Source organism: Argentina silus (assembly GCF_951799395.1).
Source record: "Argentina silus genome assembly, chromosome: 12".
Classification (NCBI taxonomy): domain Eukaryota; kingdom Metazoa; phylum Chordata; class Actinopteri; order Argentiniformes; family Argentinidae; genus Argentina; species Argentina silus.
The window spans coordinates 5,902,231-5,914,730 of NC_139666.1; the positions used below are offsets into that span (position 1 = coordinate 5,902,231).

Consider the following 12,500-nt stretch of genomic DNA (forward strand, 5'->3'; position numbering starts at 1 on the left):
GTTTTAGATCACATTTAGATGGCTACATGTGAATGCATGGACAACTTCAACATTATATACAGTATTGCATGCATTGTGAATATCCCTGCACACACAGTAGAGTGTTTGGTGAGAAATGTATTCTTGCTTTACTGTCAGTGATTTCAAAGCAGTAGTAGTTATTGTAGTTATTTTTAATATCTCAAAGGGACATGCTCCTTTGAATATAAACCCTGTAAAGTGTACAGGAAATGTATGATTGTGACGATACGGCCCCCCGACATCGCGCATGTGATCACACATTAAGATAAGGTTGTTCCAGCCAGTACAGAAGGTTCTTCTGCTTTTACCTACTTCTGACAGTGGACCTCTTAGCCAAGTGGCAGGGACCCTACGAGGTCACTCAGAAGAAAGGGGGAACAAAGAACTGTACTTTCCCTCAGATTTTGGTCCTTCTTCTCTTCTTGACCTGAGTCATCTCAGCCCTTCCCGCCAAGAGGAGTTGGTGGAGTGTATCCCTGAGCACCTGTTCAGAGGAGAGCCTGGGCGTACAGAGGTAACCACCCATGATGTACGTCTTCTGTCCCCTGGTCCTATCAGGCGGACGAGCCACAGGGTGCCGGCCAAGCTCATCCCCGCTCTCAAGTCCGAGGTGCAGGCAATGCTGGATGGGCATTATTGAGTTGTGCAACAGCGAGTGGTGCACTCCTGTGATCCTCGGACCTAAGAAGGATGGAGGACTCAGGTTCTGCATTAACTTTGCTAAACTGAACAGAATGTCTGCCTTCGACCCCTAAACGATGCCTCGGGTAGATGAACTGATAGAGAGACTGGGAGACGCCAGGTTCTTGACGACCCTTGACCTCTGTAAGGGTTACTGGCAGGTGCCTCTTAACGAGTCTGCCAAGGACCTGACAGCCTCCAGGGTGCCATCAGGACTGTACAGATCCACGGTCATGCCATGCGGGCTACACGGAGCTACAGCCACCTTTCAGCGACTCTATCTTAGAGGAACGGGGGCCTTCGCAGCAGCCTTCATCGACGACGTGGTAATCTTCTCTGCGTCTTCCTGTCCCAGACCCTCGGCTGGGTTGCAATTGTAATAATTGCCCTCTTTTCACGTAATCACTTCATTTGGATCCATTGTTTTGACTGTTTCACTGATTAGCTCTTTTGAAATGGAGAAGTATAACAGTTCAAAAGAACTGAAAGTTTTGCCTGTATAATTAAATAAAAAAAATAAAAAAATCTGCTTCATTAAAGAATAACGTTTGGAACCTGTCAAAGCTGGGTAGCTCTCCCACTGACATGAAACAATAACAGAATCAGAATATCAATTAAAAGCAATTTGAAGTTGAGTTAACGAGCTCAGGGCCGTATGTCGCCTGTCAGACTGGAGGAGGAATCAGACGCTGTGAAGAGTGGAGAGAGCATCCTGCTTTTAGAGATATATAGTAGAACCTTACTCTCTCTCACACGCACACACACACACACACACACACACACACACACACACACACACACACACACACACACACAGCCTAATTAAGCCATTGATGATCACTTTCTTCTCATAACAAAATCTGATGTGTCTTTTTTACACTAGGAAAAATATGTCTATTATATGTAATTAGTTTTGAGTTAAAGTTCCCTTGCTCTTGAGTTATGTTTCTACTCTCCTCCAAAAGTTAACCCATTGACAATGTCATTATTCACACGTTTCTTTCTTCAAAATAATATATTTTTCTTAATTTCCTTCACCTCTTCTCCCACCTGAAAGAAAAGATGAAACAGATCATTAAGCTTTTTTCTTATTAATTGATTGTGTTTTAATCAATAACAATTACATTGGTAGATTGTTACTGTGTGGTTATGAGGCTCATTGACCCTCATAGTGTTGTAATGAGGAGAGGTCTATTAGCATGTCTGTTCCCAGAGAGGGACATATACCAGCAGAGAGGGACATATACCAGCAGAGAGGGACATATACCAGCAGAGAGGGACATATACAGCAGAGAGGGACATATACCAGCAGAGAGGGACATATACAGCAGAGAGGGACATATACAGCAGAGAGGGACATATACCAGCAGAGAGGGACATATACCAGCAGAGAGGGACATATACAGCAGAGAGGGACATATACCAGCAGAGAGGGACATATACCAGCAGAGAGGGACATATACAGCAGAGAGGGACATATACAGCAGAGAGGGACATATACAGCAGAGAGGGACATATACAGCAGAGAGGGACATATACCAGCAGAGAGGGACATATAACAGTATAATGTATCTTAAAGTCTTAGGTCTGGAGTTGTATAGGTGAGTTTCCTCCTGTGGTCTACTCATCACCAATCGTAAAGATCTAATATATAATAATCTGTAAATATATAATCTGTCATTACTTATGCCTATTCCCCGAGAGGGAGATAACAGAAATATTCAGGATTAGCCAAAGTTAGCGGTGTTAAGTAGTTCAGGTTCAGACTTCCTCTGTGCAATAAGCCTCTGATATGGCTTTTAATGAAATGGCACAATTATTTGTGAGAGGGGGATGATTTTGGTCATGTGGCATGGGGCACATGAAACACTCATCAACCGCTTTGCTTGATTGATTAAACCCTCTCTAAATGACAGCTGGGTCTCGTGTACACATTTAACAGAAAACCTTCAAGTGAAAACCCATACGCGACCTTCTGTATGTAGACTGTCAGAGCAATGAATGGACATGTGTTTTTGCCATGGATCAATCCAAGTCAATGCCCTTGAAAATACCCTTAGCGCCAGATTCCTCCTAAGGAGACAAATGTTTCCAAGATAACAACCTCGAACAGCAAATGCTCTACCTCGACAAATGATGAGTACTGTTGTGTCGGAGCCTCAAAACACGCTGTGAGGACTGAACTACAGCAACATCACAGGGAACAGTGTGCTCTTTATCAAGCGTAGGACCTCCAACTTTAAACGTTCTGTAAAGTTCTATTCTAGGCTATTCTATTCTGTTCTGCAGTCCAACACAGTAGCAGTGAAATGACTACACTGGAGCGGAGGCTGGTGGAGGTAGAAACCGGAGGACGGGCTCATTGTAATGCATGGAACGGAATGAGGAATGGTGTTGTGTGTTTGATACCATTCCTCATTCCGTTCCATGCATTACAATGAGCCCGTCCTCCGATTTCTACCTCCACCAGCCTCCCCTGAGTTACTTATTATAATGCCTAGCAACAATACACCACTGAACAACACAGTACACCACCCACAGCACAGCAGTCACCATTAAATAGAATGACTGCACCCTTTCCCATATTTATAGTGCTATAGCCAGACCTATTTCCCCCCCTGGGTCAATGCTGCCTTTGGTTCATCCAGATGGTGTGTGTGTACAGTGTGTGTGTGTGTGTATGTGTGTGCACGTGTGCGTGTTTGTGTGTATGAATCCATCCAGCTCAGTGCATTAGCCATGAGCAGTGCTGTGTGTGTGTGCACAGTAATGACAGCACAGGAGAGTGGAGGGCAGCAGCTTAGTGCAGTGAGGTGCTCTGGGTTTGCGCTCAGCTACAGGACTAGCCTAGTTAGGCTTGGGAGAGTGTGTGTGTGTGTGTGTGTGTGTGTGTGTGTGTGTGTGTGTGTGTGAGAAGTGTAGCCTGTGGCCAAATGTCAGCAAGCAGCAACCAACCCTCTGGTGAAGGGAATCCCTTTGTCTCTGTCTCTGGCTTCACTCAAGCAAATATGGATGACCACACAAGAGGAATATGCATGTGTGTGGGGGTTGAACACACTTACTCTACACACACACACACACACACACACACACACACACACACACACACACACACACACACACACACACACACACACACACACACACACACACACAAGCACACACACACACACTCAAGCTAATTGACTACACAGACAATGCTTGCCTGTCAGCGATGCTTTTCAGTGCTTTATCCGTGTAAAGCGGAGCGTAGACATCCCAGCTCCCAGCAGACTCTTTACTCCAGTGTTCCTCAGCAGGAGGTCTGACAGCTCTGTGTGTGCTCTAAGTCTTAATTGTAAAGGCTCTAACACTTACAACCAGGGCGCTTAGTGGCGTAGCACAGTAATGCGCTCACCACGTAATCGCAAGGTTCCTGGTTCGATTCCGACCCTCGACCTATCTTGCATGTCATCCCTCCTCTCTCTCCCATCCTTCCTGTCAATCTCTACTGTCTCTATCCCAATAAAGCAGAAATGCCCTAAAAAATATTAAAACCCCCCCCCAAAAAAACACTTACAACCAGCTCTCATTTAACAAGGCTCATTTAACCAACCATCTAATGTGGGGAAGGGTAGTGGCCTATGAATACCACTGAAGCATACAGGGGTTTAAGTGTTGTCCCTGTATGTCTGTGCCAGGGGAGGCCGGTGGAGGTAGAAATGGGTGGACAGGCTCATTGTAATGCATGGGACGGAATGTGTCGGAGAATGGAAATCGGAGGGCAGGCTAATTCCTTCCCATGCATTACAATGAGCCCGTCCTCTGATTTCGGCCTCCACCAGCCTCCCCTAATCTGTGAGCGGAAAGGGAAGGCAGAAAGATAAAGGTTAGCCTTAGCTTAGATTGAGCTATATTTCAATTCCAGTTGATATACCGACCCTCAGGCCATCTTACATGGCGCGTAATCAGCACATCTTCACTGTATTACCTGAGTTTGACATTTTCTCTTATATGAGCAGCCATTATAAAAAGCTCTACATCATTCTCAAGAGGGTTGGCTTCACTGTGAGATTAAACTAAAGCATAGTCACAGGGGGTTGTATGTGCTTATGACAAGTCTTAGAACGGATTTGGACCACATTATAAGGCTTGTTGACTTGTTGACTTGTTGGAGTAAAGTGTTATGTTAAAATTGGTTTATACTGTGTTACATTAAAACCTTGAATGATTTAATTTCATCCATGCACTGTGGAATTCCCTTGTAAGAAACTAACCATGTGATTGGTCCAATGACCTCATCATATGGAAGTGTGAACAGTGTGTGGCCAAGACACACACACACACACACACACACTCACTCTCTCTCTCTCTCACACACACACACGCACGCACTCATGCACGCACACACACACACACACACACACACACACACACACACACACACACACACACACACACACACACTGTGTGTTCGGATGCTGGTCCAGATAAGGCGACAGGATGTCAGATTGTGTTGGTCCTAGGCGACCCCAATTCCACCACAGAACAAACTTGATGTTTTCATGTCTCTAAGTTGATTTGTGACTCTCAAGGTTTCTAGCGCCGTCATGGTTAGTGGTGTTTCACTGCATTGATTGACTGCATTGAGTAAAAACACCCTGGATCAAAACTCTGTGTTTTTGATTTGGATCATGCAAGTCAGATTTTGTATGTTACAACCTGCCTATGTCCTCTCTGTGTGGTTACAGTGTTCACATGTAGGTGTTCTGTTTGACTGTGTTTGTGCTTTTGTTTACATTGTCTATCTGTCTAAAGTGTTTGTCTGGTTGTTGCTCTTGATTGCTGACTATCTACAGAAATATTGACAGCAAATATGTCTTATCCAGCATTGCCCTGCTCTTTAGGAATGTCGCTGGACAGAGAGAGAGAGAGAGAGACAGGGCAGACACACAGACAGACAGACAGACAGCTAAACTCCTACTCTTTATCCCTCCCTGGCCAGACAAGTCATGGGATGGGATGGCTGTGGAGACACACAGGGGCCTCCTTGTTAGGCAATCGTCCGAGAATACCGGGAACAAGGGCTGGAATACTGGGACAGAGCAGAGGGGTGGAACTGAACAGGCAGTTTTTTCCAATTCACAGGAGCACTCAGGCTCACATTATTCCTGACTGGCCTAGATAGAGACGTCCCAGAGACCCAGTTTTTTTCCCTAAATGCCCACTCAGTCAGACACACAGGGACGTAGGGAACGATGTCTCACTGGCTGACATGGACGTGAGGAACATGTGCACCATGATGCTAGCCCTGTTTAGACGGAAGGAAGGCGCTGGTGTTGGATGGACAGACCGCATGGGGTGAGTGACTCAGAGAGAGAGAAAGGAAAGAGAGAGAGGGGAGAGAGAGAGAGAGAGAGAGAGAGAGAGAGAGAGAGAGAGAGAGAAGAGAGAGAGAGAGAGAGAGACAGAGAGAGACAGAGGGAGAGGGGGGAGTAAAAAAGAATGTACAGTAAGGTATTCTGACTGAGACCAGGCTGAGATGCAGAGGGAGGCTGGTGGAGGTAGAAATGCTTTGTGACATGGTGCATTATCATGCTGGAAGTAGCCATTAGAAGATGGGTAAATTGTGGCCATGAAGCAACATGGCCACAATTTACCATTGGCACATGGTCAGCAACAATACTCAAATAGGCTGTGGCATTCTAGCGATGATTGATTGGTATTAACGGGCCCAAAGTGTGCCAAGAAAACATTCCCAACACCATTACACCACCTCCACCATGAGAAGGTGTACAGGTGTTCCTAATAAAGTTATCAGTGAGTGTATATAGAGAGAGAGAGCCTGGTGTGTGATGTATTGAGTTAGACAGTGTTGTGTGGTCCAGTGGATGAGATAGAAATATGAATGAACAAACACAGACGGCTGTATGCTGTCTGATCTCAAACCAACTGCACTTTAGTGTTCAGCATTGTCTCTTTACAGACTGACCCAGTACTATTTATCTCAGATTATGTATTTTATTCTGTGTGTAAACAAATAAAGTATGGCAATAAAGTTTTGAGTTTAATTTAAATTAAATAGTGATCTAATACATTGACACTAAACACCAAGCTGGTGTAGGTTAGTCTGGGAGTCAGGCAGGGGCGGCTGGTGGAGGTAGAAATCAGAGGATGGGCTCATTGTAATGCATGGAATAGAATAAGGAATGGTATCAAACACATTCCTTATTCCATTCCATGCATTGCAATGAGCCCGTCCTCCGATTTCAACCTCTACCAGCCTCCCCTGGAGTCAGGGTCTTTGGGACAGGGTATGGAGACTAAATAAGAAGAGGGGTTCAGTTTGACTTACGGTTGAACATGACTTATATAAACAAAACAACCATGGAGAACTGGCAACCTTAATATGCTTGATTTGAGGGCATGATCACGGCTCAGCGACTTCTGTGGTTATGTAAGCACAAGCTGTGTCACCCATTTTAATGTTGGCAGTTATACATTAAATAAATAATAATTAGTGCACTTTGTCACTCTTATTTGTTGATTTACTCATGGTAAGTGAAATTCTCCCCCTCCTGTTCATTGGCTGCCTGGGTCAGAAACCCTCCCCCTCCTGTTCATTGGCTGCCTGGGTCAGAAACCCTCCCCCTCCTGTTCATTGGCTGCCTGGGTCAGTCTGTCACAGGTCAGCGCTAGTATTCCTCTCCCAGTACCCACCAGGCCCCTCTCAAAGGCTGCATTACAATTCTCTTCCTTTCACTCGTAGTGGGCACTTGTTCACTAACCCTCATACACTTGTTCCCTAACCCTCATACACTTGTTCCCTAACCCTCATACACTTGTTCCCTAACCCTCATGCACTTGTTCACTAACACTAACCCTCATACATGTGTTCCCTAACACCACAATACACTTGTTCACTAACCCTCATGCATTTAAAAGCATCGGTTTGGTTTTGAGTTTGGCCCTCTGTTCCTCTCGCCAGTCATCTTTTTGCACGGAGAAGGGTGGAGAATCAGGCTGCAGCCAAAGAGTTGCTGCCCCAGCAGGACTGCCCCGTGGCTTAGAGCCTTCACACGTTCAGAGTCAGCCACCCCAGAGTTGCTGCCCCAGCAGGAACTGCCCCGAGGCTTAGAGCCTTCACACGTTCAGAGTCAGCCACCCCTGAGTTGCTGCCCCAGCAGGACTGCCCCGTGGCTTAGAGCCTTCACACGTTCAGAGTCAGCCACCCCAGAGTTGCTGCCCCGGCAGGACTGCCCCCGTGGCTTAGAGCCTTCACACGTTCAGAGTCAGCCACCCCAGAGTTGCTGCCCCGGCAGGAGCTGCCCCGTGGCTCAGAGCCTTCACACGGTTCACTGTTAGCAGACTAGTGCTAACGGCTCATGGAGGAAGGGCTGTGGCACACGCGTCCGGAGCAGATAAAAGTTGATCGGGCGAAATGTCACTGGGTAGCGGCATCACAAAGGCGGGGGGCGGCCAGCGCCTCTGAAGCGCACACGGAACGCCGCGGGCACAGTGCTCCGAGGGAAAGCAATTACCAATCAGTCAACAATGATGCACGGCGCGTTTAATAATGTCAGCCACTGTAGCATAGCAGGAGGGTTGCTGAGAAAGGTTACTGACTGATAGGGCGGCTTCAGTTCACCACCGCAGGAATCAAAAGGCTGGGCTATAGAAGAGTCGAGGAGAGATGTCTGGCCTGTGTTGTTACTGTCAGTCAGGGGGAGGCTGGTGGAGGTAGGAATCGGAGGAGAGGGATCATTGTAATGCATGGAATGGGATAGGGAATGGTATCACACACGTGTGTTCATGTTCATTTTCTCTCTGTGTTCCTGTAATGTTCTGACCCGTGTCCCTGTTCTCTCTCTGTGTTCCTGTAATGTTCTGACCCGTTCTGACCCGTGTCCCTGTTCTCTCTGTGTCCCTGCAGCATGGAGGAGACGGTGAGAAGCCTGCTGCAGAACCCAGACTCACTGGAGGGTTCCAACATCGACCCACTGGACCTGATGAAGGCCTACAAGGTACTGTAGCCTGCGACGCCGGGCCCCTGGGGCGTGTGTGTGTGTGTGTGTGTGTGTGTGTGTAGGTGTGTGTGTGCAGCACTGGGATCTACATTATCTCCCACTGGGACCTACCTGGCTGTGCTCTAATGTCCACACTAGCATACAGACCAGGGGAGGCTGGTGGAGGTAGAAATCGGAGGACGGACTCCTTGTCATGCATGAAACGGAATGAGGAATGGTATCAAACGTGTGCATTACAATGAGCTCGTCCTCCGATTTCTACCTCCACCAGCCTCTCCTGCTACACAAATCTAACAGCACAGTAGTATAGCATGTGAGGGGTGATGTCATGTATTGGACGGGCATTCTAGCTGGTATTCTAGCCGGTATTCTAGCTGGTATTCTAACTGGTATTCTAGCTGGTATTCTAGCTGGTATTCTAACTGGTATTCTAGCTGGTATTCTAGCTGGTATTCTAGCTGGTATTCTAACGGGTATTCTAACTGGTATTCTAGCTGGTATTCTAACGGGTATTCGAGTGTGGAGGTTGGAGTGTAGCCAGTATTGATATGTTGTCTCTGGCAGGGCTTGTTGCGAGGGGGTAGGCAAGGCTGCTGTGGTGTTTACACTTCGTCTGGGGTCAGGAGTCAACTTATTCTGACCTTAGTTTGACCCTGAATAAAGGCTTGGAAATGGAATTGTTTTGAAACTGCATCTGTAAAGGGTAATGAGTTAGACTGAGAAAAAGCTCTCTCGCATATCAATGAGCATAAGGGAAGATATCGTCCACTTCAGGGGAGGCCGGTGGACGTAGAAATCAGAGGACGGGCTCATTGTAATGTGTGGAACGGAATGAGGAATGGGATCAAACTGATACCATTTCTCATTCCATTCCATGCGTTACAATGAGCCCGTCCTCCGATCTCTACCTCCACCAGCCTCCCCTGGTTTTCTATGCATATCAATGGATCAAAGGAGCTTATATGAAGTCATACACACACACTCTATACGATTAGCACAGCAGACCAAAAATACTAGAGGCCTTTCGCCACAATGTCGACTGTGAAGCAATGGAGTCCATTTATGACTACTCCTAATGAGGACCTCTGCTGGGATGGCTGGATGAGATTGTTGCTTGTTATGCAACAGTGTTCTCTATCACATGTCTAAGTAATTATGCAATGGTTGCTTCCCTGGAGGCTAAGTGTGTGTGTGTGTCTATGTGTGGACGTTTGCTTTTGTAAAGGCTGTGCTAATTTATACTGGAGGGTTGCTTGATTCTGAAAAGTTTCTATGTGATGCCCACTAATCGATTTCTGGCCATGAAACTTTGTAGACTAGACGGCGACACACACATACACACACACACACACACACACACACACACACACACACACACACACACACACACACACACACACACACACACACACACACACACACACTCACACATAAACCAGTGGAGGTAGAAATTGGAGGAAGGGCTGATTGTAATGCATGGAATGGAATGAGGAATGGTATCAACCACGCGTGAGTCCGTCCTCCACAATGAGCCCGTCCTCTGATTTCTACCTCCACCAGCCTCCACTGACACACACACACACACACACACACACACACACACACACACACACACACACACACACACACACACACACACACACACACACACAGCAGGGCTTGACACAACAACTAATGAACCATATTACAAATGCAAATAAGGCTCATAACTCACAATGCATTGTTAATTAGCAGAGATATTACAGCCAGCTCAGCAGACCCCCTGGCTCAGAGGGGAGGAGGGAGGTTTGCCAAATGTTAATGTTGGAAACATTCTGGAACATCTGGTGGTTCATATTTCATAATGATGATGGAGGTGATAAATGCCAATATTAGTTTGTATCAGTGGATCAATAAACATGGTGGTGATGGGGTGTGTGTGTGTGTGTGTTTGTGTGTATGTATACGTGTATGTGTGTGTGTGTGTATGTGTGTGTGTGAATGTGTATATGTGTGTGTGTGCGCGTGTGTGTCCGTGTGTATGTGTGTATGTGTGTATGTATATGTGTATGTGTGTGTGTGTGTGTGTTTGTGTATATGTATATGTGTATGTGTGTGTGTGTGTGTGTGTGTGTGAATGTGTATATGTGTGTGTGTGCGCGTGTGTGTGTGTGTGTGTGTGTGTGTGTATGTGTGTCTTGGCCCCTCTGTGCACTCTGTTCACACTTAGTTGTTGTGCTGTAGACAGCATAACAACAGCACACATAAGAACAGGAAATGCAGTAAATCCACACATCGTACCAACTGATATATACAGATCCACTCATCCCCCTCTCCGCCTCTCCCCATGCTGTAGGACAAGCTCCTGGAGGAGATGTGGAAGCAGCAGGACAGTCTGGAGGGCCCCCCAGCCTCCCCAGCCCCCTCAGCCCCCCAGGCAAAGGGCTCCAGCCCCCGAGCAGAGAGGCCTGTCTCCCCAGGGGCCAGCGATGGACCGGAGGAGGAGTCCGACCTGACCAAGCCCCTCCTGGAGAGACTGAAGGCCCTGGAGGTAAACTGTCTCTTCTGACCAGTAGAGCAAACCATGATCTGTAACGTCATCTATTCTATAAGATTCACTGGTCTATAGCAGGGTTCTCCTCAAACAATGGAAGAGTGGCGTTGAGCCATGCTGTGAACTTTGTGGCACCACTATGTAAACATTTCAAGGCAGGTTAAACTCTATATGCAGTAACGATAGAGTAACTATCTTTGATCGCCAATGACATCTTAGTAGTTAAAAGCGAAAGTGAAAGCGTTACATGTATGTTGGTTTCCTCAGTGAATTCAGCGTTTTAGCGGTATTTTTTGCGCGTTTTGACAGTGAGTCGGGTTTTGATAATGCAATCCACGGGTGCTCAGTGGCGTAGCACACTAAGGCGCATACCGTACCATCGCAAGGTCCCTGGTTCGATTCCGGCCATCGACATATCCTGCATGTCATCCCTCCTCTCTCACTCATCCTTCTTGTCAATCTCTACTATCTCTATCCCAATAAAGCAGAAATGCCCTAAAAATAAGAAAAGAAAAAGAAAAGATAGCGCAATCCAGTGCCACGCTGTTCAAACATCCAGGGGAGAACCCCGTATGGAGTATGGATGGGCTTGGTCGCTATTTATCTATATTCTAGATAATGATGGTCGATCACAGAATGTATTAACAAGAACATCCTGATCAAATCCCAGTTCTCATGTAATCGAGGAGGAGGCTGGTGGAGGTGGAAATCGGAGGACGGGCTCATTGCAATGCATGGAACGGAGTCAGGAGTGGTGTCAAACACGTGCTGCATCCTATGTAATTGGGAAACATTTTTGTTAGCATGCAAGTAGGACCATGACATCTTTAGTGATGCCATTAGATAAACCGACGCCTGAAATTACATCAATTACCTTGTCTGCCTCTCTAACCCCCCTAATGGGGATTCTCAAGTATCGAGACTCCTAGACTTGCACATCTTTCACGGTGGCTGGCGCTCCTTTTAAATTACACTTGTAATTAAACTTTCGGGCTGAAACTGAGAAACGTATTATGAGTTTTCCGTTCCCGTTTTTTTTTTTAAATGACTTTCTGAGTTTACCGGCCGTGAAGGCACACTCGGGGGGCCTTTCCTGTAATCCTCCGTGAACAATTTACCCGGAGAAACCTCAAATGAGAGGCAGCGGATAAACAAATAAACACAGATATGCACAGAGATATACACACCGTCTTACACACACACACACACACACACACACACACACACACACACACACACACACACACACACACACACAC

At 46.6% G+C, this 12,500-nt stretch overlaps 1 protein-coding gene across 1 annotated transcript in view; it reads left to right on the top strand.

Annotated features, from left to right (window-relative positions):
• The window catches only part of LOC310812655 (nck-associated protein 5-like), a 61,660-nt gene that overhangs the window by 8,842 nt on the left and 40,318 nt on the right, over positions 1–12,500 (top strand). Inside the window, exons 3-4 of the mRNA XM_083681301.1 lie at positions 8,615–8,705; positions 11,044–11,238. Coding sequence (XP_083537427.1) covers positions 8,615–8,705; positions 11,044–11,238 — 286 coding nt within the window. The remainder of the gene's footprint in view (positions 1–8,614; positions 8,706–11,043; positions 11,239–12,500) is intronic.